The 25,319-nt window shown below is 36.6% G+C and overlaps 1 protein-coding gene across 2 annotated transcripts in view; it reads left to right on the top strand.

The window, feature by feature from the left end:
• The window catches only part of MALRD1 (MAM and LDL receptor class A domain containing 1), a 754,681-nt gene that overhangs the window by 48,880 nt on the left and 680,482 nt on the right, over positions 1 to 25,319 (top strand). For both annotated transcript variants that reach the window (XM_027074220.2, XM_053225367.1), the window contains exons 6-8: positions 15,518 to 15,619; positions 16,257 to 16,403; positions 24,150 to 24,316. In XM_027074220.2, coding sequence (XP_026930021.1) covers positions 15,518 to 15,619; positions 16,257 to 16,403; positions 24,150 to 24,316 — 416 coding nt within the window. The remainder of the gene's footprint in view (positions 1 to 15,517; positions 15,620 to 16,256; positions 16,404 to 24,149; positions 24,317 to 25,319) is intronic.

A 25,319-nucleotide genomic window follows, 5' to 3' on the forward strand; every position in this document is an offset into this window, starting at 1 on the left:
CCTTTACAGTCCTCTAAGAACCCAACTATTCAGGAATTCAAATAAATTCTTCTTTTCTCTGAGCTATATATGCTCCATTTCACAGAACACAGATTTAAATAGAATATCACGGGACTATTTTTTTTTTAGCAGGACTTATATTTATGCTAAGAATATATGTGATTTTTCAGTTTCTGTTTTAATATCAAAAATGAAGGTATGTCCCCAAGCTACTTAATGTGATTTTATTTGAGATTTAATCTGGACCAAGCATTTTCTATATTTTAGTGCAAGATAGACGTTTTTGTCATTTTGTAGCAGAAAAATAGTACTTAGGAAGGAGTAATAGTTGGAAATGAGTGCTCTAATATAGTTATCTTTTGATAGATCATTTTGGTTTATAAAAAGGTTTTTTGTTTAAGATGGTAAGGTATACTGACAAGACTTCTTTATTTTTTTTTATGTCTTCAAACTATTGTGCTTTCAAGGTTTTGTTCTGATTTTTTTTAAAAACTAGAGAGAATTCGATGAACCATGCCTTTTATTTTCCATATTCTGATGCTTTGATATCTGAGGGCCTTGCTGACCCTGGAAAGACTGTCTCTTCCAGGGTTAGCCAATTCCTAGAGCTACAAAAAACAGCTCACCCTGCAAATGCAAACCAACCCATCCAGGGCCCCTATCCCCAACCACCTCTTCAGGCTCTCACTCTCTGGGCACTTTGCACCTGCCATAATCACCCCAGGGTCGCTGTATTAGTATCCTTGGGCTACCATAACAGAATAACTCCAACTGGGTGGTTTAAGCAACAGAAATTTATATTCTCATGATTCTGGAAGCTAGAAGTCCAAAATCAAGATTTCAACAAGTTTGCTTTCTTTTGCTTGTGGATGGCAATCTAGTCCCTGTTGTCACATGGTATTCCCTCTGTGTGTATCTGTCTCTTAAACTCTTCTTCTTATAAGGACAGTCATATTCAGTTAAGGCCCACCCACATGACCTCATTTTATCTTAGTTACCCCCTTACAGACCCTGTCTCTAAATATGGTCACATAATGAGGTAGTGGGGGGTTGGACTTCAACATATGAATTGGTGGGTCATGGGGAGATGATTCATCCTGTAATAGCAAGGTACCAGACAATAAAGGACAGTCCCTTCTGCCCTAGAGCATGCTGAAATTATTCCCACCAGACAATTCTAAGCCTACATACCCTACCTTACCAGTTCCTTCCCAAAAATCCACAAGAAATGCTTTTGCCCATATTTCCCCTCTCTCCCTCTGCCTCCTGACTAACCCTGGTGTTTTCCCATGTACTTCCTCCCACCCCTAACTCATTGCATGGTGTACCCCATCTTCTTGGAGTCTGTGAGGAAAACAAACTATCTTCTCAATGGTAGTTATCTTCTGATGTGTTGGCCTTTACATTCCTAAGTAATAATGAAAGCTATATTTTAAAGTAAGAATGTTAGAATCAGTGGGAGGAGAAATTAATAACTGCTCAAATGTAATAATCACTTATTGTCTTATTGTAATAATCACTTATTGTAATGAACTAAATTGTAGCAGTGCTGAAGGGCTCAGTGTGGCACGGGAGCATACCATTAACGCAGGTCAGATTGTTTTTTCCACACTGCCTCAACATTCACTTCCTGCTTGTGCAGAGTCTCAAGGTCACCCACACATGGGAGAATAGAGTCTTCAAGGGTCTTTCCTGGGCATGTGCATAAACTTGCACTTTCTCTCTGCTTCCTATATATCCTGGGATATGTCAGAGCTTCTCAAAGCCCCCCCTTGGACGTCTCCTTCTATGACTTTTTCCTTTAAGTTGTTTTGGTCAGCTCTTTGTTTGCCCCAGTTTGCAACGGCTGTCTCCAGGTAGCTCTGGTATCAACTAATTGCCTTTGGGAAAAGGCTCTTTTTGATGAATGAGCTCAGAATCAGGTCAAATAAAGCCAAAATGAAGCTCCTGGGCTGCTGGTTTTCATGGCCATCACAATTCCAAGGATTTCTCAACAAACCCCAACCAGGAAAATTGAAATAAAAACCATGCCCACACACATCATAATCAAACTTCTGAGAATCAACAGTACAGAAAAACTGTTAAAAGTGAACAAAGATAAATAACACATGCCATTCAGGAACATATTCTTGCTGTTATTATTGTTTTTATTGTTACTGTTTGTTCAGTGACTGTTATGAGCCGAATTATGTCCACCCTCCAAAATTCATATATTGAAGTCCTAACCCCCAGTACCTCAGAATGCAAATGTATTTGTAGATGGGGTCTTTAAAGAGGTAAATTAAGTTAAAATGGGGTTACGTGGGTGGGTACTAATCTAAAATGACTGGTGTCCTTCTAAGAAGGGGAGATTCAAACAAACACACAGAGGGAAGACTGTAGGAAAGCCCAGGGAGAAGATGGTCATCTGCAAACCCAAGGGAGCAGCCCTCGGAAGCAACCAATCTTGCTGACACCTTGATCTTGGACTTCTAGCTTCCCAAATCATGAGAAAGTAAATTTATATTGTTTAAGCCACCAGATCTGTGGTGCTTTGTGATGGCAGCCCTAGCAAACTAATATAGAGGCTTTCCTGAACTAATTCTACGACATATGAGTTCTTTCTCATCTGTAGCCACTGCAGTTTCTTCTTTGGAGAGATGGTAGTCTGTACGTTTTCTGTAAGCCTATAGTTTTTCCATCAGTATGGAAGCCAGAATATAGGGATGCATTTTTAAAATGCTAAAACTAAGTAACTCTGAATTCTATATCCATTGAAAATATCCTTCAGGAATTGAAAAAAAATAAAGACATTCTCAGATCAAGAGAAAGTAATAGGCTTCATCACCAAATTTATTTTGAAAGAAATGCTAACGCAAGCTAGTTCGCAGGCTGAACAAAGAAAATATCAGAGGTAAATGTATCAGTAGGAAGAAAGAAAGAAAGAAAGAAAGAAAGAAAGAAAGAAAGAAAGAAAGAAAGAAAGAGAGAGAGAGAAAGAGAGAGAGAGAGAGAGAGAGAGAGAGAGAGAGAGAAAGAAAGAAAGAGAGAGAGAGAGAGAGAGAGAGAGAGAAAGAAAGAAAGAAAGAAAGAAAGAAAGAAAGAAAGAAAGAAAGAAAGAGAGAGAGAAAGAGAGAAAAAACAACTGAGGGGCGCCTGGGTGGCTCAGTCAGTTAAGTTTCTGAATCTTGATCTCAGGGTCATGAATTTGAGCCCAGTGTTGGGCTCCATGCTGGGTGTAGAGCCTATTGAAAACAAAAAACAAAAAAGCCGAAGTTATAAATATCAGAGTAAATATAATGCAATGTTCTTCTTCTGTAAAGATTTTTAATGTACACGGGACTCTTGAAAACAGATATTTGAACACCCTTTTGGTGGGTTCAAAGCATGTAGGTGTAAGATATGTGACAAGTATATCATAAAGTTGGGAGTGTAGAAATCCATAGGTTTAAGACTCTTACATTTTATTTAAAACGTTAACAAACTCTATGTACAGGGTTAAACTGAGGTGTGCATATTATTGTGCCTGTAGTGAATGCTAAACAGGCATATATAAAGAACAATAGATACATTAAAATTGAGCATAAAATATTAAAATATTGAAATAATCCATTAGAAGACAAATAAAAACATGGTGAAGGCAGAAATGATAGCAGGGTGGTGGCAAAGAGTATAATGGGTAATAAGTGGATAAGAGACAAACTGAAAAAAATAATTTTAATTATTATATTATTAATGTTATATGATAATAAATTACTATTTGATATTTAAATAATAATAAATTAGTTATGATGATAAAATAATTACATTAAATATAAGTGGCATTTATATTCCTTTTAGGAGTCAGAGGTTGTCAGATTAGATAAAAGATAAGAAATAACTACATTTTGACTACAAAAGCTCATTTAAAAAATAATGATATAGATTAATTAAAAGTTAAGGGATTCAAATATAGTTAATGAATCTATGTCAAAGGAAGGAAGAAGAATATGCAATGGGGAGAAGATAGCCTCTTCAATAAATGGTGCTGGGAAAACTGGACAGCTACATGCAAAAGAACGAAACTGGATCACTTTCTTACACCGTAATACAAAAATGAACTCAAAATGGAGTGAAGACCTAAATAAGAGACATGAAGCCATTAATTTCATAGAAGTAAACATAGGTAGTAATGTCTTTGACATTGGCCTTTGCAGTGTTTTCCTAGTTATGTCTTCTTAGACAAGGGAAACAAAAACAAAAATAAATTATTTGGGCTACACAAAAATAAAAAGATTTTGCTCAGTGAAGGTGACCATCAACAAAATATAAAGGCAACCTAATGAATGGACAAATACATTTGCAAATAATATATTCAATAAAGGGTTAATATCAAAATATGTAAAGAGCTTATACAACTCAACAGTCAAAAAGACAAATGATCCAATTAATAAATGGGCAGAGGACCTGAATAGACATTTTTCCAAAGAAGACATACAAATGGCGAACAGACACATGAAAAATGCTCATCACTAATCATCCAGGAAGTGAAAATCAAAAACTGTAGTGAAATATCATTTACACCTGTCAGAATGGCTAAAATCCAAAATGACAAGAAATAACAAGTATTGATGAAGATGTGGAGAAAAAAGAACTCTCATGCGCTGTTGGTAGAAACATAAATTGGTGTAGCCACTGTGGAAAACAGTATGGAAATTCCTCAAAATATTAAAAAGAAGTACCATACAATACAGTAATTTCACTACTGGGTATTTACCCAATGTAAAAAAACACTAATTTGAAAAGATCTATGCACCCCTATGTTTATCGCAGCATTATTTACATTAGCCAAGATATGGAGGCAACCTGTGTCCATCAATAAATGGATAAATATGATTTTATATGTATATATATGAATATTATGGAGCTATAACAAAGGATGGTATAACATTTATAAAGATGATTATATATCGATCATATATATATTGATCATATATATTGATATATATATATATTGATCATATATATATTGATATATATATGAATATTATGCAGCTATAACAAAGGATGGTACAACAAAGGATGGGATCTTGCTATTTGTGACAACGTGGATGGAACTAGAAGGTATTATGCTAAGTGAATAAGTCAGACTAAGAAAGGAAAATACCATATGATTTCACTTATAGGTAGAATCTAAGCAAAATAAAACAAATGAATAAAAAAACAGAAAATATCCATAAATACAGAAAACAAATTGATGGGTGTCGGGATAGAAGGACGGATAAAATGGGTGAAGAGGAGGGGCGCCTGGGTGGCGCAGTCGGTTAAGCGTCCGACTTCAGCCAGGTCATGATCTCGCGGTCCGTGAGTTCGAGCCCCGCGTCAGGCTCGGAGCCTGTTTCGGATTCTGTGTCTCCCTCTCTCTCTGCCCCTCCCCCATTCATGCTCTGTCTCTCTCTGTCCCAAAAAAATAAATAAAAAAGTTAAAAAAAAAAATGGGTGAAGAGGAGTGGCAGGTACAGGCTTCCATTACGGAATGAATAAATCATGAAGTTAAAAAGTACAACAGGGAATATAGTCAATTGTATTTTAATAGTGTTGTATGGTGACAGATGGTAGCTACACTTGTGAGCATAATGTAGCGAAATGCTGAATCTGTGTGTCATACACTTGAAACTAATGTAACATTGTGTTTCAACTACACTTTAAAAAAAAGAATAAACGAGCAACTAAAAAAAACCTAAAGATATTAAAAGAGATACATTAAGCAATGTAATTAAAAGGAGGGTGAATGGCTATATTAATGTCAAAATGTGCTTCAGAACAAGGAAAATTAATAGGCATAGAGAGGAACATTACATAATGATAAAAGGGTAAATTCATTAAGAAAACAGAACAGTCCTAGTACGCACATAAAAGCAGTACATGGGAAACAGTGACTGGTGGCAAGGTAGAGTAAGTGTAATTCCAAAATTAAACTTTCTTTATTATTGTGTGACCTAGGTCAAGCAGATTACAGATAAAACTGTTAGAACTAAAAGGAAAAATAGACAAACCTACAATTATACAAGGAGACTTGCATACACATCTTTCAGGAATCAACAGAAAAAGTATACAAAAAAGTCAGCAAGAATTTGCAAAACCTGTGGGGGAAAAAAACCCTAAAATTTCTGTGGAACCACAAAAGAGCCCAGATAGCCAAGGCAATTCTGAGAAACAACAGCAAAGCATTATACTTCCTGATTTTAAATTATACTACAAAACTATACTAATTAAAACAGTTTGATACGGGCATAAAAAATGACACACAGACCAATGAAACAGAATAGAAAACCCAGAAATAAACACTGCATATCGATCAACTAACATTTGATAGTGAGTCAAGAATACTTAATGGAGAAAGGATAGTCTCTTCAATAAATGGTGCTGGGATAATTGAACCCTTATACCACTAATGAAAATTAACCCTAAATTGATTAAAGATTTATACATAAGACCTGAAACCATAAACCTCTTAGAAAAAAGCATAGGAGAAAATTTCTAGGACATTAACCTAGGCACCTTTTTTTCTTGTTTGGATGTGACACCAAAATCACAAGCAACCAAAGAAAAAAATCAGCAAGTGGGACTAGACATCAAACTAAAAAGCTTCTGCACAGCAAAAGAGACAAACAAGAAACAAAATGAAAAGGCAATCTACGGAAAGGCAGAAAATTATCTACCTACTTGATATAATTGACATTTTAAACAAGTAATTTAAAACTATAGCAGAATACTTCTTCTTTTCAGTGCATGCTGAACGTTCACTAGTAAACTAAGACTATAGCCTGGGCCCAGTGGCAAGACTCAAGGAGGCATGGGAGATCCTCCCCCAGATGCAGAATTTAAGGGGACACTAAAAATTTGTTATGGACCAAATTGTGCCCCCCTCCAAATTTCATATGTTGAAACTCTAGACCCCAATGTGACTATATCGGTGATAGTGTCTTAGGTAGTTAAGATTAAATTAGATCATACAGGTGGGGTCCTAATCTAATAGAACTGTGGCCTTATAACAAGAGGAGATCTCGCTCTCGCTTTCTCTCTCCCTCCCCGCCACCCCTGTCTTTCTGTCATCCTCTCTCTTATTCTCTCCCTGTCCTTCTGTCATGTGAGGGTCACCGTGAGAAGGTAGCCAAGTGCAAGCCAGAAAGAAGACCCTTACGAGAAGTCAGACATGCTGGCAACCTCATCTTGTACTTCCTGCCTCCAGAACTGTGAGAATGTAAATTTTTGCTCCTTAAGCCATCCAGTCTAGGTACTTTGTTATAGCAGCCCAAGCAGGGTAAGACAAGCGCTAATTAAGATAAGTAACATTTTAATACCACACATTAAAAGCTCACAATTAATGAAAAAATCAATGATAAACAAAATATAAAAATGTTAAATGAAGATAGTATTAGTATTACTGAATTTTCCAGGCTCCAATATGGCTTAGCAGTACTACTGGGGCCACAGAACAAATCTTAAGAATGTTAAAACAATTGAAATGGTATAAAATATATCCTCTGAGCAAAATGAAATTAAACTACAAATCTGGGACATCCACAATCATTTGGAAATTAAATGTCACAAATTTAAATAAAACATACTTTGAAAGAACCAAATATTTTGAACTGAAAGAAAATGAAAATATAACTTACTAAAATTTGTGTAAGATAGCTAAAGCAGTGCTGAGGAAAAAATTAATAGATATAAATTTTTTTGTTAGGAAAGAAAAGGTCTCAAGCCTGTAAATTTAACTATTCATCTAATGAAAGTAGAAAAAGAAGAACATGTAAAAGCTAAATCAAACAGTGGGAAAATAATACATATAGAGACAATAAATAATGGAATTTAAAATGAGAAAGTAGTAGAGAAAATTATTGAAACCAAAAGCTGGTTCTTTGAAGAGGTAAATAAAAAATGATAAAGTTCTAGCTGGATTGACCAAGACAAAAAGAGGAAAGACACATATTACCTAATTTGGAATGAAATAGAGCTAACATTAAAGACTCTACAGGTATTAGAGGATTATAGTAATTAGGAAATACTACAAAAACTCTGTACATAGATCTAACAATGTATGTGAAATGAACAAATTCCTTGAAAGTCACAAATAATCAAAAGCCATTCAAGAAGAAAGTGATAATTTGAATAGTTTTATGTTTATTAACAAAATAGGACACATACTTTAAATCTTCCATTAAAGAAAACTCCTGGACCGCACGGTTTCACTGGAAAATTGTGTTAAATATTTAGGGGAAAAAATAACACCAGTTTTATACATTCTATTTCAGAAAATATAAGGGAAGATAATACTTGTTACCTTATTCTATAAGGGCAACTTTGCCCTAACACCCAAACTGAACAAAAATATTATAAGAAAAGAAAGCTACAGACCAACATTTCTTTCACAAAAAAAATCTTTATCACAATATTAGCAAATGGAATCCAGTAATACATTAGAAAGAGATTACATTACAGTCATCCAGGAGATTACATTACAATCATCTAAACTGGTCCAATGTTTAGAAAACAATCAATGTCATTTACCATGTAATCAGACAAAAGAAGAAAAGCCTGTGATGATTTCAGTAGATGCAGAAAAAGCACTGACAAAATTCAACAAACAGCCATGATTAAAAACTTCAGCAAACTATTAACATCTTTAACCTAATAAAGAGCATATACAAAGATCAAACAGTTAACATCATACCCATAATGAATGAGTGTTTCACCTCTAAACCTGAGAAGTAGGCAGTGATGTCCACTCTTACCACTTGTATTCAAGACCTACTGGAAATCCCAGCCAATGCAATAAGGCAAGACATGTAAGTAAAGGTATACACATACAGTTGCAACAGAAGAAATAAACCTTGCCGTATTTGCAGATAACGTGATTGTCTATGGATAAAATATCACAGAATTTATTTTTAAATAAATAAAAATTATTTTAAAATTATTTTATTTTTATCACAGTAGCAGTATACAAAGTCAGTATAAAATCAGTTGTATTTCTATTTAATGGCGATGAACACCTGAATACTGACATTAGAAAAATGACGCCATTTGTAATACAATCAAAGTAAATTTTTATATATAAATCTAACAAAATATGTGCTGGATTTGTATTCTGAAGCCTACAAAATAATGATCAAAGACATTAAGAATACCTGACTAAATAAATGGAGTATTGATTGATTGAAAGATCATGGGTCTATGTTTGTCAAAACTCATAGAACTGAATAACCCAAAGGATGGATTTTACTGTATGTTAAGTTAAATAAATTTAAAGAAGAAATAGTACTTTTTAAAGCTGAAAAGATTCTCATGGTGAGGAAGCTGCTACACAGAGCCCTTGGTAGTATTACCGTTAAGGAAAAAGCACAACTTTCTAGTTTTGTTCTACATATTTCTCTTTATCGTAAACATGTAAACTTTATATAAGTGCTTACAGTATAGGTATAGGCATCTTTATGGTTTCAGAACTCTTTGTGAGTTGGAAAATTCAACTAAATTCTTTTTCTAATATTAGGGAAATCTTTTAGATTATGCCCACACCTTCAAACAGTATCATGCTAAATACTGCCCTTTTCCAAGAAAATTCGCTGCACATTCATTGAAAGAGAATCTTTTTAGACTTTACCAAAGTAGCATGTGTGAAAAAAAGTCGAGCTTCGTGACTGTGAATACAAATGTGTTTAGTCACTGATTCTTGAATGACACTGATTCTTGAATAAATTGCTTATTATCATTTTTTATAAAAATTGCATGCTATGGTTCATAATCAGAATGTTGTGAATATTCTCTGAATATTTTTAGATTGGTTTGCCAGGACACTGCGTTAGTCTCATTTATGAAGGCCCCAAATATACAAATCATCCTTTAATGAGAACCTGAATGGTGCATACATATTATCCAGCTAAATAACTAAGGACCTAGTTCCCTTTTTTGTCCTATTAATTTCTAGTTACCTTTTAAGATCTAATAACTGTCCCTTGAAATTCATAATTAATTTAAGAACATTGACAAAGAAATTGTCCTAAGTCCCTGGAGTCAAAAGTGGGTGTCAGTTATTACTTTTACTGCAATGGCCTTGAGACTTGCACTTCATTCTCTACCATCTGAGAGAGAGTCTGGCCAATTTTATACAACCTGCTTGTACAAGATAAGGTTTGAAGGAAATGTGGCTTCATTGGTATAGAGACCTTGAAACATTGGCAAAGCTTCATGCTGATGATCATGTATCATGGATGGAGGATTTTAAAATCCTCAAAGTAATTTTCTGCTGCTAGACTGTGGTGCAATGTAAGAATGAGATAGAAAGAGGGTGGGGATGTAGGAAAAATGCGTATGAATGTAAATATAGATAACTGACTTCTTGAAATAGTATTGAGCTCTGAGATTGAATGCACTAAAAGAAAAAGAAGTGTCCAGAAGATTACCTGTCAACTTATACCCCCATCTACTGTTTTTACGGTTACAAATTCCAGTTTGGGGAATGAACGTAGTAAAAATGGTTGACATTGGTGAAAGATATTTAATACCAATTGACACAAGCTATGTTGTTAATATCATGCAATTGATACTTGACTATTTTGCTATTTTTGTTTATAGTACTTTTGTGAATTTTTTTCTTGTATAAATAGTGAAAAATTAGAGATAATATACGACATTTAATTGAACTATGGCCAATACTTAATTATTTAGCTCCAGGAAGCAGAAGATCTGCAGCTATTATGTGAATCAAGAAAAATTACAGTTTTAATTGTTTCATGTTAATTGTTATTGTGCAATCTTAGCTTCATTTATTACCTACACTCCCTTAATTGCATATGCAGTTTTATTTTCAGAGGATCTTACATTCAAAGGCTTTGCATATTCATTATTTGTAAGCTCCTATTATAAGAAATCAGCTTATGGGTGTTATTCATAAATTGTTTCATAACCAGTTGCTTCAATTGTATTCCAAATAAAAATGTAAGCACTTTACATAGGATCTATGATATTGTCAAGTATTTTGTTGAATTATATTTATTCATTCCTTAAACAACTATATATTGGACACTTACGTTGTGCCAAGAGTTATTTCAGACAATGGGGAGACAGCAACGAAAAACAAACACCAATCCCTGTGTTCGTGGAACTTACATTTTAGTCAAAGGGAGAAAGATACTAAGCAAATAAAAAAAAAAAACTATGTCAAGTGGTGATATGTGCTGTGGGGAACAATAGAGCAGAAAGCCAAGATAAGAAGAGCCATAGATGAAGGTAAAGTGAAGTTTTAGTCAGGCATGGTCACATGGAAAAGATGTTTCTAAACAACAACAACAAAATAACCCCAAGGAGTTGAGGGAGAAAGCCATGCATATTTTGGAAGGAACTATAAATACAAAGGTCTCAAGGCAAGAGTCAGCTTTGTCTGTATGAGGAAGATCATGGTGAGGACTTCTGTATTTATTTCATGAAGGACAGAAACCCATGTAACGATGTTGAGCTGAGGAGATGTGATCTGACTCATATATTTAAAGGTCAGAGGGAGACAAGGGCAGCAACAAGGGAGCAAAATACAAAGTTATTACTGTAATCCAGAAAGAGTGATATTCCTTGAGTCAGAATTGGTAGTAGTAGCAGAGGCAGTAGGATGTAATGAGATTCTGGATGTGTTCTATAGGGAAAGCAAAGCTTTGCTGATGAATTGCGTGATGGGTGAGAGCGAGAGATGGGTCATGGATCCAGATTTCCTCCTGAAATAGGTTGGATGGAATTATCACGAACTGAGATGGGGAGGGAAGTGGGAGGAGAAGCTTTGGAGGAAAGAATCAGAAGTTTAATTTTAGACCTATTTCTGTTGAGAATCATGTTAGCTCTTCAAGTGAAAGGGCCAAGACAGCAACAGGATGTCTATATTGGAGACCAGTGAAACTAGGCCTAAAATATAATTTGATAAGAAGGAAATGTGTTAAAGGCATGAGATGAGGTGATATTAACAAGATTGTGGTGTAGAGAAGAGAAGGGAATCCAAGGACTGAGGTCTAGAGCCCCCTCATGTTTGTGTCATGTGGAGATGAGGAAAAACCAGCAAAGGTGACTGAGAATGAACAGCCAGTAATTTAAGAGGAAAACCAGGAGAGAATTATGTTGTAGAACCTAGTGAAGAAAATGTTTCAAGAAAGATTGAGTGATCAACTAGTTTCAATATTACTGCCATGTCAGGTATGATAAGGAAGAAAAATTAAATGTTGGATTTAACAATACAGAGGTCATTCTTGATATATGCACTTTCCGTGGAGTGGTAAGGTTATGAAAAAGAAAAAAAAAAGTTCTGATATGTGCTACAACATGAAGGAACCTTGAAAACATTATGCCAAGTGAAAGAAGTCAAGCACAGAAGACCATATATTGCATGATTCCATTTATGTGAAATATCCAAAATAGGGAAATCTATAGAGATGGGAAGGAGATTAGTGGTTGCCAGAGTCCAAGGAGGAGCAGAGAAAGGGAGTGATATATAATGGTTATGGGTTTTATATAATTTATGGGTTTTATATATAATGGGTTTATGGGTTATGGGGTGATAATGTTTTGGAATTAGTGGTGATAACTGCACAATTATTATGAATAAAAGCCCCTGAACTGTATACTTTAAAATAATTAAAATGGTTAAAATGGTGAATTTTATGTTATGTGAATGTTACCTCAATAAAAAAAAAAAACTTAAAAAAAAAAAGACGTCACTAGAGCAGGTTCAAGGAAGGATGTGGGGAGAATTGGTGTTGGAGTCAGTGTGAATAGGCAGAGCTTAGAGAAGTTAGTTGCAGGGGGTTGGAGGGTCAGAGGGCTTTCCTAAGATGGATGAAATTTTGGCCCCTTTGTGTATCGAAGGGAAAAGCAAACCTGTTGATGTAAAAGAGGGGAGGGAATTACTGGAATAATTCCTAAAACAGGGAAGAGGAGATGATTTTTTGTAGAAACAAAGAGGGGCCCAGAGAAGAGCATGGCTGGTTGACCCACAGTTACAAGAAGAAAGGTACTCAGGCAGCAGTTCAGGGAGATAGGTAGTGGGACTTGGGAGGTTTTCTGCTGTTTCCTCTCATTTTCCCGATGAAATGTGGAGCAAGAATATTAGCTGAGAAGGATGATAGAGAAGGAGTTGGAATTTGAAGGAGGAAGTAAAGAGTTTTGAATAGTTGTCTAGGAGGAAAAGGAAAGAGGAAATGGAGGAGAAGGAAAGAAGGGGAAACATGGTGGACGATGAGATGGAGTGAGTAGTCATAAACATAAAACCATTTTAATCAGCATGGTGGTGGGCTCTTCATCACTCATCTTCAGCCCCACAGATGCAGGCTGGAGTGGGTGACCAGTTCCCTGGTGGTCTCAGCCTACCAATAGCCATGTCTTGGGCTGGAAATGCCTGGGGCAGTCATCTGGGCCCACGCTGCTTGTGACAAGCCCCACACGTGTTTCCTTGATCAGAGCCCGTGTTGTGGCTGACCCAGACCTTGTGGTTCTTGTTAGGATTGCAGGACACTCCTCAGCAACAACCATCAGGGAACTCTGAGAAAACAAGTTTCATTACACATAGGTCCTGGAGGATGTACAGAATGTCCAAGGGCAACACAGCAAGGTTGTGGAGAGAGACCATGGATCCAGGGGTCTGCCTTCATTGAGTTCAAGAGGTTCCTGATCTAGCTGTGTGGCTAGCAATGTGTCTATTCCAGATGGATATCTTTGAAATGGCGCCCTCAGCCATCAAAAGTTTAATATCAGGCACTCTCATCTGTTAAAAAGAAAACCACAGGCCTAAAATGGTGTCACTTGAACTAGGCTAAGTCACCAAACTGGGGCTTAATATCTAACCTAATTACAGTTTCAACTTCTTCAGAAATGTCAGTCTTAACCTGTCAATCAGGAACCTTCTGATCAGCACTAGTGAGGTATTCTATGACATGGGCCCTCTCCATCCTCCAAAGGAAGATGATGTAATCCACCTAGTAAGATCCCTTGACCTTCTCCAAGGGAACGTGACCTTGCCTGGAACAATCTTTTGTTTTCTTTTGCTAATAAGTGTCTTGTTCTACACTCCTTCCTATAAAAACCTGCCATTTGGTATGGCTCCTCAGGGCTCCCCTCTGCTTTCTACTTGGGGTGCTGTCTGATTATTGCTTTAATTTATTGCTAATGAAACCAATCAGATCTTCAAATTCATTTGGTTGAATTATTGTCCTTTATTTTTTAAATACATTATTTAAAGTCTTTTTAAGTTTATTGATTTATTTTGAGAGAGAAAGAGAATGAGATGGGGAGGGGCAGAGAGAGAGGGGGACCGAGGATCTGAAGCGGGCTCTGAACTGACATCAGAGAGCCCGAAGTGGGGCTCAAACTCACAAACCACAGGATCGTGACCTGAGCTGAAGTCAGATGCTTAACCGACTGAGCCACCCAGATGCCCTGAATTCTTGTTCTTTAACACATTATGATGTAAAAAAAAGTGAATTGTCAGATACCTACAGTACCTGCAGGGTTGTACTTACCAGAGTTTTTGCCCTGAGAGTATGAGGAAGCACAGGAGTGCCAGATGGAGTGGCTCTAATGTCTGTGAGAGAGGAAAAGAGAACATGAAAAAGGACGAAAGGAATTGGAAAACTGTCGGACCAGTAGCTTGTGGGACCTTGTGCTGTCAAAAATTGTTAGCGCTGATACTAGAGGGAATGAGTGGAGAGAGGTGATGGTTGAGGAGTGGGCCACTTGTAATTAAGATAAAGGAAATGTTACCACTTGTAATGATGGTACTCACAGGCGTGGTGGCAGAGGTCATTTTTCCTCAACCTTTCTTCATGACCATCAATACGAAAAAAGCAAGAGATTAAGAGACAAGATGAAAGTAGCTATTAAAATGACGATGACTGCCAAGAGTCAAAATCCTCAAGGTGGAGGGGTGGTGCACCAGTGTCTGTAGGTGACTGCCACAAGCTGGCACAACGAGGGATGTCATCTGATGTCGGGAGACTCAAAGCTGAGGTGGCTGGGGAGATGAGAATGAGAATTGTCTGGAAGTGGCAACGGAGCAGGGAGGATACCCAGTCCACTTTCCAGCCCTGTGTTGGGCGGGCAGTGGAGGGAAAAACAGACACCAAGCAGGGAGAGGATTTCAGGGACCGCAGTTCCAGGAGATCAGCTTCCAGTTAAAGAAGACAGCATATCAGCATATGTCATAGTTGACACAGGTACAACTATCCTTCTAATAATAGGCTCCTTGTTTCCACATTAGGCCATGTTACTTCCATGGAGACATGGGCAGTTTGGTTTGGGGGCTTGGCGGTCACCACAGAGATCCGATTAAATCCCAGAAGCACTGGCATCGTTGTATTATTCTCTCTGACTCTCTGTGTGATGGAGCTGCCTGGGGAGAGATGCTGTTACAGAGAGGAGTTGGGTGAAGAGTGCTTTCCAGAACAAATGCTAACATTTTAGGAAATGCATGAGTCTTTCCAGTTGTACCTACATCTCACTTCTTGCCTCTCTTTAACTTTAACAGATGAAATTTTACCATGTCAAGAAACACTGAATACCGAGCAGGAACTGTGCCATCTAGATTCACGTCTCTGCAATTTTGATTCTACAGATGAAGGATTGAGGTGTAAGTGTTAAATCGAGATGCCCACCATGACGGTATGTAGCCATCCACGAGACTTGGACCACTGCTAGGAATTCAGACCACTACGAGGGATACTCACCTGCCAACCTTTGTTGACATTTATGTCCTAATTTTAGCTGGAGTGTTGTTGGAAGTCTATGGTTTATTCAAAACAGGAAAGATACTAAATATGTAATTTTAAGGTGATGTTTTATAAAGTAGTTCCATTAAAGACCAGCTTTCAATTATATAGAGTGTTTCTTCTTTAAAATTTCCATGTGATTATGAATAACAAGTGATTTAAACTAATTTCATAAGGTAGGTAAGGTCAGATTATATATATGTGCCATTTAAAAAGTTGTAGTAGGAGCAGTGTACAAGAAAAAACGGAAACATCTTTTCACTTTTGAATGGCAGTGGTTTCCATTTGGGAGGATGCCTATCTGGATCAAGGGAGGAACTTTTGAAAAACACATTTGCTGGCATATTCTAAGGCTTATTGAACCGAAATTTGTAGGTATGAAATTGTGTGTGTGTGTGTGTGTGCGTGTTAAGCTTTGATTATAATACATAACTATGGCTAAGCAGCTACTCTAGTACACTGTGATGGTTCACCAAGATCTTTTTTGGCTTTCTGTAGTATGTCACGTCTGTGGATTTGAATCTGACATGTGTGACTGGGCATCAGAAACATCTGCTGGGCGAATTTCCTGGATGCGCACAAAAGCAAGAGAGGTTCTTGCATTAGAATCTATACCTCAGCAGGATCAAAGTAGTGATGATGAAGGTAGGAAATAAAAAAAATAATCTTCTGTATGTATGATTTTTAGAATTTTGATTTATTGTGGGTAGTATGAAGATATTTCATCAGGGATCTGGATGTATATACTGAGTGTATTTTATTGAAGCTATATTTGCATAGATATTGAAAGTAAAAAAACCCATATTATTGACAGTGTAGAGAAAGAATTATACTAGGTTAACTTTTAATTTTGTAAGTTTTATTATTTAATCATCAAGAGATAGTAGATATTGTGGGAAGAAAAAGGTAAAGTATTAAAACGCTTTTATAAAGCTGACTAGCTCTCCTTTTCACTAGTGTTATCAATGATTTTCTTTCTTTTCACCTAACATTAAATTTGTGGTGTCTGTTTATTTTTCTTTCCACTGCTTTTTCTTTCTTTCTTTTTTTGAGGAGGTATTGTTAGTCTTTTCTTAATTTAGTACTTTAAAATTTTGCCACAGCAGAAAGTAATAGCTATTTTTTCTACCTCCATGTTGAGTTTACTTTCTCCATAGTTTTGCCTTTTCCAGAATGTCATATAATTGGAGTTATACAGTTGGTAGCCTTTTAAGATTCACTTCCTTCATTTAGTAATGTGCATTTAGGCTTCCTCTCTGTCCTTTTCGTGGCTTGTTGGCTTATTTTGTTTTAATAGTGAATTATATCCCATTGTCTGGATGTACCAGAGTTCATTCACCTCCCGAAGGACATTTTGGTTGTTTCCAAGTGTTTGGCAATTATGAATAAAGCTGCTATAAACATCCATGTGAAGGTTTTTGTGTCAACATAGTTTCCAACTCTTTTGAGTAAATACTAAGGAGCATGGCTGCTGGATCGTTTAGTAAGAATATGTGTAGTTTTCTAAGAGACTCCTAAGCTGTCTTCCAAAGAGAATGTATCATTTTTCATTCCCATCAACGATGAATGAGAGATCTTGTTGCTTCACACCCTCTCCAGCATTTGGCTGATGTCAGTGTCCTGGATTCTGGCCATTCAAATAGGTGTGTAGTGATTTCTCTTTGTCTTAGTTTGCATTTCCCTGATGCCTTATGATATGGCACATCTCTGATGCTTATTTGTCATTTGTATGTCTTCTTTTGTGAGGTGTCTGTTAAGGCCTTTGGGTTTTGGTCTTTTATCTTTATCATTTTCTTTGTTCACCATTGTTTCTTTTATTTCATGCCCTTGATTCCTTTCCTTCTTGAATAGGTTCACTTATTTTTTTATTCAGAAAAGATCTGTGGTCATGGTCTTGCTAAGCATTTATAAGCTTCAAGTGTTTTTAATGGCCTCACTCCTAAATAATAATCTATTCAGTCATACAGTTTTTGAATGAAAATCTGTTCATTTTATTTCTAAGTACATAGTGATGGTTCTTCTTTAGCTACTGATATCTACTGTAGTCATCATGAAGTCTGAGCTCATCTAATTTTTTTCCATTTTATGAAGATTTAATAAAATGTTTATCTCTACTGTCTGAAATGTCATCGTGATTAGTAAAGATGTGAATATATTTTATTTAAAATTTTCAGTGCTCAAAATGCATATATGTTATCATTTGTGGACATGGTATGTTAACTCTTTTCTGGTAAGTTTCTTTCAGTCCCTCTGTTCTTGTCCTCTTGAGTTCCTATTAAATACATGTCCTGGGGGCCTGTGTGTTAGTGTTTTTTATTTGTTGCCCTTATTCTTTGTTCTTATTTTTGTCTCCCATTCCTGTTAGGCCTTTGTAGTTTTCAATGAGGATTTTATATGCTTCTTTTTTTGTTTCCTTCTTTAGTATCTCAATTATATTTCCATTTTTACTCCTTTTTTTTAGTGCTAGCTGTGAGTTTATGAAATATATTTACAACTAATCCAACTCCACTTTGAAATAACTTCATACTTCTTGGGGCACCTGGGTGGCTCAGTCGGTTAAGCGTCCGACTTCGGCTCAGGTCATGATCTCACGGTTTGTGAGTTCAAGCCCCGTGTAGGCCTTGTGCTGACAGCTCAGAGCCTGGAGCCTGTTTCAGATTCTGTGTCTCCCTCTCTCTCTGACCCTCCCCCATTCATGCTCTGTCTCTCTCTGTCTCAAAAATAAATAAACGTTAAAAAAAAAAGAAATAACTTCATACTTCTTCACAAAGTGCACATTGTCTTATAATCATAAAATATTCCTAATTTCTGCCTCCTGTCCCTTGTGTCATTGTTATCACTCATTTCACTTACATGCAAACTATAATCATCAAATACATTGTGGCTATTACTATTTATTACTGCTCTCTTTTAGATCAATTCAGAATATTAAAATTAAAAGGTTTTGCCAAAATTTGAAGGTAACTGATTTGCTTTATTTATTGCTTTCCTAGTACTGTTCCTTTCTTTATTTAGATCCGAGTTTATGACTAATCTCTTCCCTTCTCTTTGAAGAATTTCTTTTAACATTACTTATATTCAAAGCCATTGTTTCCTTGTTTATTTTCTGTATAGGTGTGATCTGTCCATTGATTTCAGTGGGGTATTTAAGTCCCCTACTATTATTGTATTATTATCAATTAGTTCCTTTATGTTTGTTATTAATTGTTTTATATAGTTGGGTGCTATCATATTCGAGGCATACATATTTAAATTGTTTTGTCTTGTTGTATTGTCTCATTTATTATAATTTAGTACATTTCTTCATTTCTTGTTACAGTTTTTGCTTTAAAGTCTATTTTGTCTAATTTAAATATTGCTGCTCTACCTTTTTTCTGATTTCCATTTGTGTGATAAATTTTTCTCCATCCCCTCACTTTCAATCCGCAGGTGTCTTTAGGTCTAAAATGAGTCTCTTGTAGGCAGCATATAGATGGGTTTTGTTTTTTTATCCATTCTGATGCCCTATGTCTTTTTATTGGAGCACTTAGCCCATTTACATTCAAAGTGATTCTTGATAGATATGTATTTATTGCCATTTTATTACTTGTTTTGTCATTGTTTCTGGAGATTCTCTCTGATCCTTTCTTGTCTTTGTCACTCTTAGTCTCTGCTTTGTACTCAAAGAGTCTCCTTTAATATTTCTTGCAGGGCAGGTGTAGTGGTCATGAACTCCTTTAGTTTTTGTTGGTCTGGGAAGCTCTTTATCTCTCCTCCCCTTGAATGATAGCCTTCCTGGATAGAGTATTCTTGGCTGCAGCTTTTTCCCCATCAGCACTTTGTATATATCATGCCCTTCTGGCTTTCCAAGTTTTCTGTTGAGAAATCTCCAGCTAGCCTTAAAGGTCTTCTCTTGTAAGCAAAGGACTTCTTTTCTCTTGCCGCTTTCAAGATTTTTCCTTTGTTGCTATATTTTGCAAATCTAATTATATGTCTTGGTGTTGGCCTGCTTTTGTTGATTGTAATGGGAGTGCTCTGTGCCTCCTGGATCTGGATGTCTGTTTCCATTTCCAGATTAGGGAAATTTTCTGCTATTATTTCTTGAAATATATTTTCTGCCCCCTTTTCTCTCGCCTCTTCTAGGACTCCTATATATGAAAGTTATTATGTTTGATGGGATCACTGAATTCCCTAAATCTATTCTCATGTTGCATAATTTTCTCTGTTGTTCAGCTCCATTGTTCTCCCTTGTTGTGTCTTCTAGGTCACTAATTCATTCCTCTGCTTCTTCCTGCCTGATGTTTAATGCATCAAGACTGTTTCCAATCTCGTTTATTGTGCCCTTTGTCTCTGATTAATTCTTTTTTAACTTTTATCTCTGTGGTAAGGGTTTCCCTGATGTCTTCTATTTTTTCCCAAGCCCAGTGGGTATCTTTACAATTGCTGCTTTAAATGTTCCATCAGAAATGTTACTCATATGTGTTCCTGAGATCTCTTGTGTGGCCTTAGCTTGTTCTTTCATTTGGGATCAATCCCTCTACCTTCTCTGCCTTCTTCTCAGTGTTAGAAAAGCCGATTATGTCTTCTGCTCCTGATGATAATGGCTATATGGAGAAGAGGTCATGCAGTGTCCAGGGATGGTGCTTTAGTGTGTGTCTCTGGTATGTGCTGGATGAACTCTGCTGTTGTGTTTTGGCTGCTCTGTCCTTCAGGTCAGTCATCTGCAGAGGCTCTTCTCACCTGCTGCGTGTGGGCAGTGTTGGGTGTCTGGCCTGAATGTGGTGAATTTAAACTATGTGTGCTCTCGTCTGCTTGTGAAATGAAACCTGACACCACTTCCACCAGAACTGAAGCCCCGCAGAACTCCATGGTCAGGAGATGTGGTGTGGGTAGGGGTTTGTGCTGGTCTTCTGGGGGAGGGGATGCCGTGCTGGGACCAAGACAAGCTTCACTGAGGGGGCTGGGGCTCAGTGTAAGCTGGTTAGGCACCCAGTGTTGGAGCTACACTGCTTCCTGCAGGTGGCTCTGTGTTTATGTTGAGGGCAGGGGAGGAAATGGTGCTGGCCAGCTCCTTTTCTTCACAGAGGGATCTCTGTGAACACTGCCTCCCAGGGATGTACTCTGAGAAGAACGAATAATCTCCTCCCTGTGTTCCCCAGGTGTTTTTGGTGCTGTCTGCCCTCAGGTTGTTTGCTTGCCTTCTCTCCAGGAGCAGTGCAGTGCCCTCTGGGCTCTATCCCAGCTAAGCTCACTGACCTTTAAAACCCCAGGCTTTAAGCCCTCCTGGTTGCAAGAACTCACAGAATTCAGCTCCTTTACTTTTCCAGGCCAATGATTCTTTGCAACTTTCTTCTCGTGCATTCCCCTGTGCACTCCTCTCTTGCTTGCCCTTCTCTGTGACCTTCCCCTCTGCAGCACCTGTGGTCTCTTTCTCCCCTAAACTATGTCTCTGCACTTTCTACTTTATTCTATGTGGTCTCATCTCTCCCTTTAGCTGTGGAGTGTGTTCTGCCAGTCTTCGCCTCAATTTCTGGGCTGTTTAAGATGATTTGATAGTTACCTAGTTGTGTTCATGGGATAAGATGAGTCTAGGGTTCTCCTAGTCTGCTGCCAACTTCCTCTCCTAACATTACTTACAAAGCAGGTCTATTGGCTACAAACTCTCTCAATTTTCATTTGTCTGAGGAAGTTTTTATTTCTCCTTCATTTTTTGAAGAACAGTTTTGCTGGATGCAGAATTCCAGATTGGGTTTTTTTTTTCTTTTCTTCTTCTTTTTTTTAATGTTAGTTTTGAGAGGCAGAGACAGAGCATGAACACAGGTGGGTCAGAGAGAGTGGGAGACACAGAATCCAAAGCAGGTTTCAGGCTCTGAGCAATCAGCACAGAGTCCACTGTGGGGCTCCAATTCACCAACCACAAGATCATGAACTGAAGTTGGACACTTATCAGACTGAGCCACCCAGGCACCCCTCCTTTTTTTGCTGGTTTTTTGTTGTTGTTTTTTAAGGTTTCTTCTTTGTTTTTGATCCTTTGCAGTTTGAATATGACATGCTTACATGTAGGGCTTTGGGTATTTATCTTGCTTTGTATTTTCTGAGCTTCTTGGAACTGTGGTTAAAATCTGATATTAATTTTGGGAAAATTGTCAGTCGATATTGCTTCAGATACTGCTTTTGTTCCTTTTTGTCTTTCTCATTCTTGTATTCCCATTATGCTATGTCACTTTTGTAGTCATTCCCCAGTCCTTGAATATTCTATTCCTTTTTTTCCACTTAAAAATATATTGGCTTTTTAGTTTTAGAAGTTTCTGTTGACATATTTTCAGCTGTACCAGTCTACTTAGTCACCCCATTAAAGACAATCTTCATTCCTGTTGGAGTGGTTTTTGTTTTTTGTTTTGATTTTTTGTCTCTAGCATTTAATATTTTTTTCTTAGAATTTCCAGCTCTTTGACTACATTTGTCAGTCTTTTTATTTTTCATATTTTCTACTTTTTTTTCATTAGAGCTCTTAACTTATTAATTATAGTTGTTTTAAAGTCCCAGTCTGACAATTCCATATCTGGGTCTGGTTCTGATACTTGCTCTTTCTCTTCAAACTATGGCTTTCTTTTTCTTTTTGCCTTTCAGTATGCTTTGTAATGTTTTGCAGAAAGCCAGACGTGATGTACTACGTAAAAGTAATTAAGATCAATAGGTATTTAGCATGAATGACCTTTTATGTTTAGCAACTAGAGATTAGACTCTTTACTCTTTGCTGCAGCTGTAAATGCCTGAGGCTAAAAATTCACCGGGTGTTCTTGATTTTATCTTACTTGTTGTCTTTGGGTTTCCCTAGAGACATATTCTTAAATGACATCTGAGACCTACGGTTCTTTGAATAGTATTCCCTTATAGGTAGATCCCCTTTTATATGGTAATAAATTGTGAGGTGGAGGAAAAATATTCTTCAGTTTTTTAGTGAAATTGTTCCTCTGTTACAAGATCTTCAAAAATGCTTCCTTCCCCAACCTTAGATGAGACAGGAAAGCTAGACAGGGCTGGATCTGGGTATTTTCCTCCTCTCCTGTGGAAGGCTAGAGCCTGCTGGAGTTGGTATCTCTCTTCTCCTAGGTCAATTAGGCTCTAGTCAAACTCCAGTTAGTAACGTGGTGGTAAAATAGTTACTTTTGAGTACAAACCTTGCTATTAATACCTGAATAATCCAGGTGTATTCTCAGGTGTATTTCCTTAAGACCAACCTTAGTAACAATATTAGTTTAGGGTTTCGTACTTCGCGATAATGGTTGGAGTTTTGCATATCCTGTCACTTAGTTGTAGCCCAAGGTAGTGAATGTTGGTGTATTTTCCACCTCAGATTAAGAGCAGAATTCCCCAACTCTAGTCTTCAACTTCATTGAGAGAATTTGACTGTTCTTCCAGCTTTTTTGGTAATATTGAAATTAGTCAAAATCTAAGCTACCAGAGCCTGAGTCTGGTCTCAGAGTTCAAGAGTTCTGTGGTTTCAACCCTACTCACCATACTTGTTCTTTCCTTATCTTTTTAGATATTTTTTTTTGCAATGGATCTGTCTCAACTTTTATAAAAATGTGTTTTTTATCTTATTTATCATTTCTTTGTTTAAATATCAGAGGCAAAGTATTAACTTGCTATGGTATTTTGCTTAAATTCTTACATTTTAAATAAATAAGAGTTTTGCTTAAATTCATAGTTTTTAGAAATTGTGGGAATATTTGCTAACTTACAGAAATAAAGAATTAAAAGGCTTCATTAATGAAAGGTGAAGTTGTAAAATCATAGAAATAACTTCACCTTGTCTATATTATTGTATTTAAGAACAGTGTAAATTGGTTTTAAGTATCAGATGTGTTAAAATTGATTGACAATATTTTCACATACTATGAAATTCATAGGTGCAGATTAATAGGGCTGTAGATATCTGATACTTTCATGTGGTTTGGTAAGAAAGAGGACAGTTCAAATTAAAGTCCCTTGAAACTATTAAGGTTTTTCTAAACCTAAAAAGTAAAAGAGAAATAAAAGAGGAAAGAATTCTGGGAAGAAAGGTGTGGAATTCTTGGTTAAAGAAAGGTTGAATTGTGACATTTTAAAGAAAATGATAATGATTTGTAGCATAGAGATTTTTATATCAGCAGATTTATTTTTATAAGAATAATGAATTGAAATTTCCTAATTTCAGGAATTAGGAGCCAATTTTAATGCATTTGAAAATACATATGGAAATGAAAACCTATAATTTGTAATTGATGTAATCATTTACGACAGCATATCCTTTTAAATACAATCTTTGTCTTTCAGGCCTGATTTTGGAAACCCCGGGAATATAATAATTTTGTCCAAACAGAAAGCAGCTGATTTTTCTAAATTGCTTCATTTCCCTTTATTTTTCAGGTTACTATATGTGGCTAGGAGCTAAGGATGCTTCTACTCTTAACCATTTAGACAGCAAGGCTTATTTAAATAGCTCTGTGTGTCACTGCCTGGGCAAGAGATGCCATCTTCAATTCTATTACTCTATGGAAAACAGTGTTCTGAGAGTAGGACTATATAGTAATAAGGTGAGAAGAAACTTGCATTTATTTCAGATTCATTGAATAAGTGAAATTTCTCTTTTGGCAATTTGTGTTTCTATTTCTCAGTTGTGCGTAGGCTTTAGATAGTCTTTAACTTGACTTTATTTAGTATAGCTTTGAAAAGAAATGTTAAGAACTAGCTTAAGAGATACTGTCATGTAGACAATTTCGTGTGATGATTTGCACCATATTATTTTACAGAATTGTTAAAATTCATGGAGATATATTAAAGAAATAATAGATCTAATAAAAATGAGATTTTTGAGATTCTGTTATGTTGGCTCTGTGTTGACATTCTGATGGGATCTGTTTTGGATTTTAGATCCACATATCTAGAGCTATAATTACGATGGAAACAAATTACTTGTTATGGTACCAGTAGATACAGTTTTTAGAGACTGGTAATTACTGATAAATATAAACAAATGAGTCAATGGAATGGGCAAAGAAAGGCTCACTGGGTAGAGTGAAAGTTGCAGTGGTAATATTAGCAATAGAACAAATTTAGGCCTTTTTTTTTCTTTTTTTTTTTTTAATTTTTTTTTTCAACGTTTATTTATTTTTGGGACAGAGAGAGACAGAGCATGAATGGGGGAGGGGCAGAGAGAGAGGGAGACACAGAATCAGAAACAGGCTCCAGGCTCTGAGCCATCAGCCCAGAGCCTGACGCGGGGCTCGAACTCACGGACCGCGAGATCATGACCTGGCTGAAGTCGGACACTTAACCGACTGCGCCACCCAGGCGCCCCAGGCCTTTTTTCTCAACCTAACTTGAAATGAAAACAATCCCCCACCAGTGGGAAAATATCTGAGATGCTTTCAGAATTTCTATTGTGAAGAAGAATTTATTTATTGATAGAAGTAAAAAAAAAATCATAGGGGTAAATAGTGGTCATTCTAACAATGGGAAACATTTGAAAATAATTGCAGGAATTCTTACATAGGAAAAAGACAGTAGAAGCATCCAAGTCAAATTCTTTTGGCTTGA

Source organism: Acinonyx jubatus, chromosome B4 (genome assembly GCF_027475565.1).
Source record: "Acinonyx jubatus isolate Ajub_Pintada_27869175 chromosome B4, VMU_Ajub_asm_v1.0, whole genome shotgun sequence".
NCBI lineage: Eukaryota > Metazoa > Chordata > Mammalia > Carnivora > Felidae > Acinonyx > Acinonyx jubatus.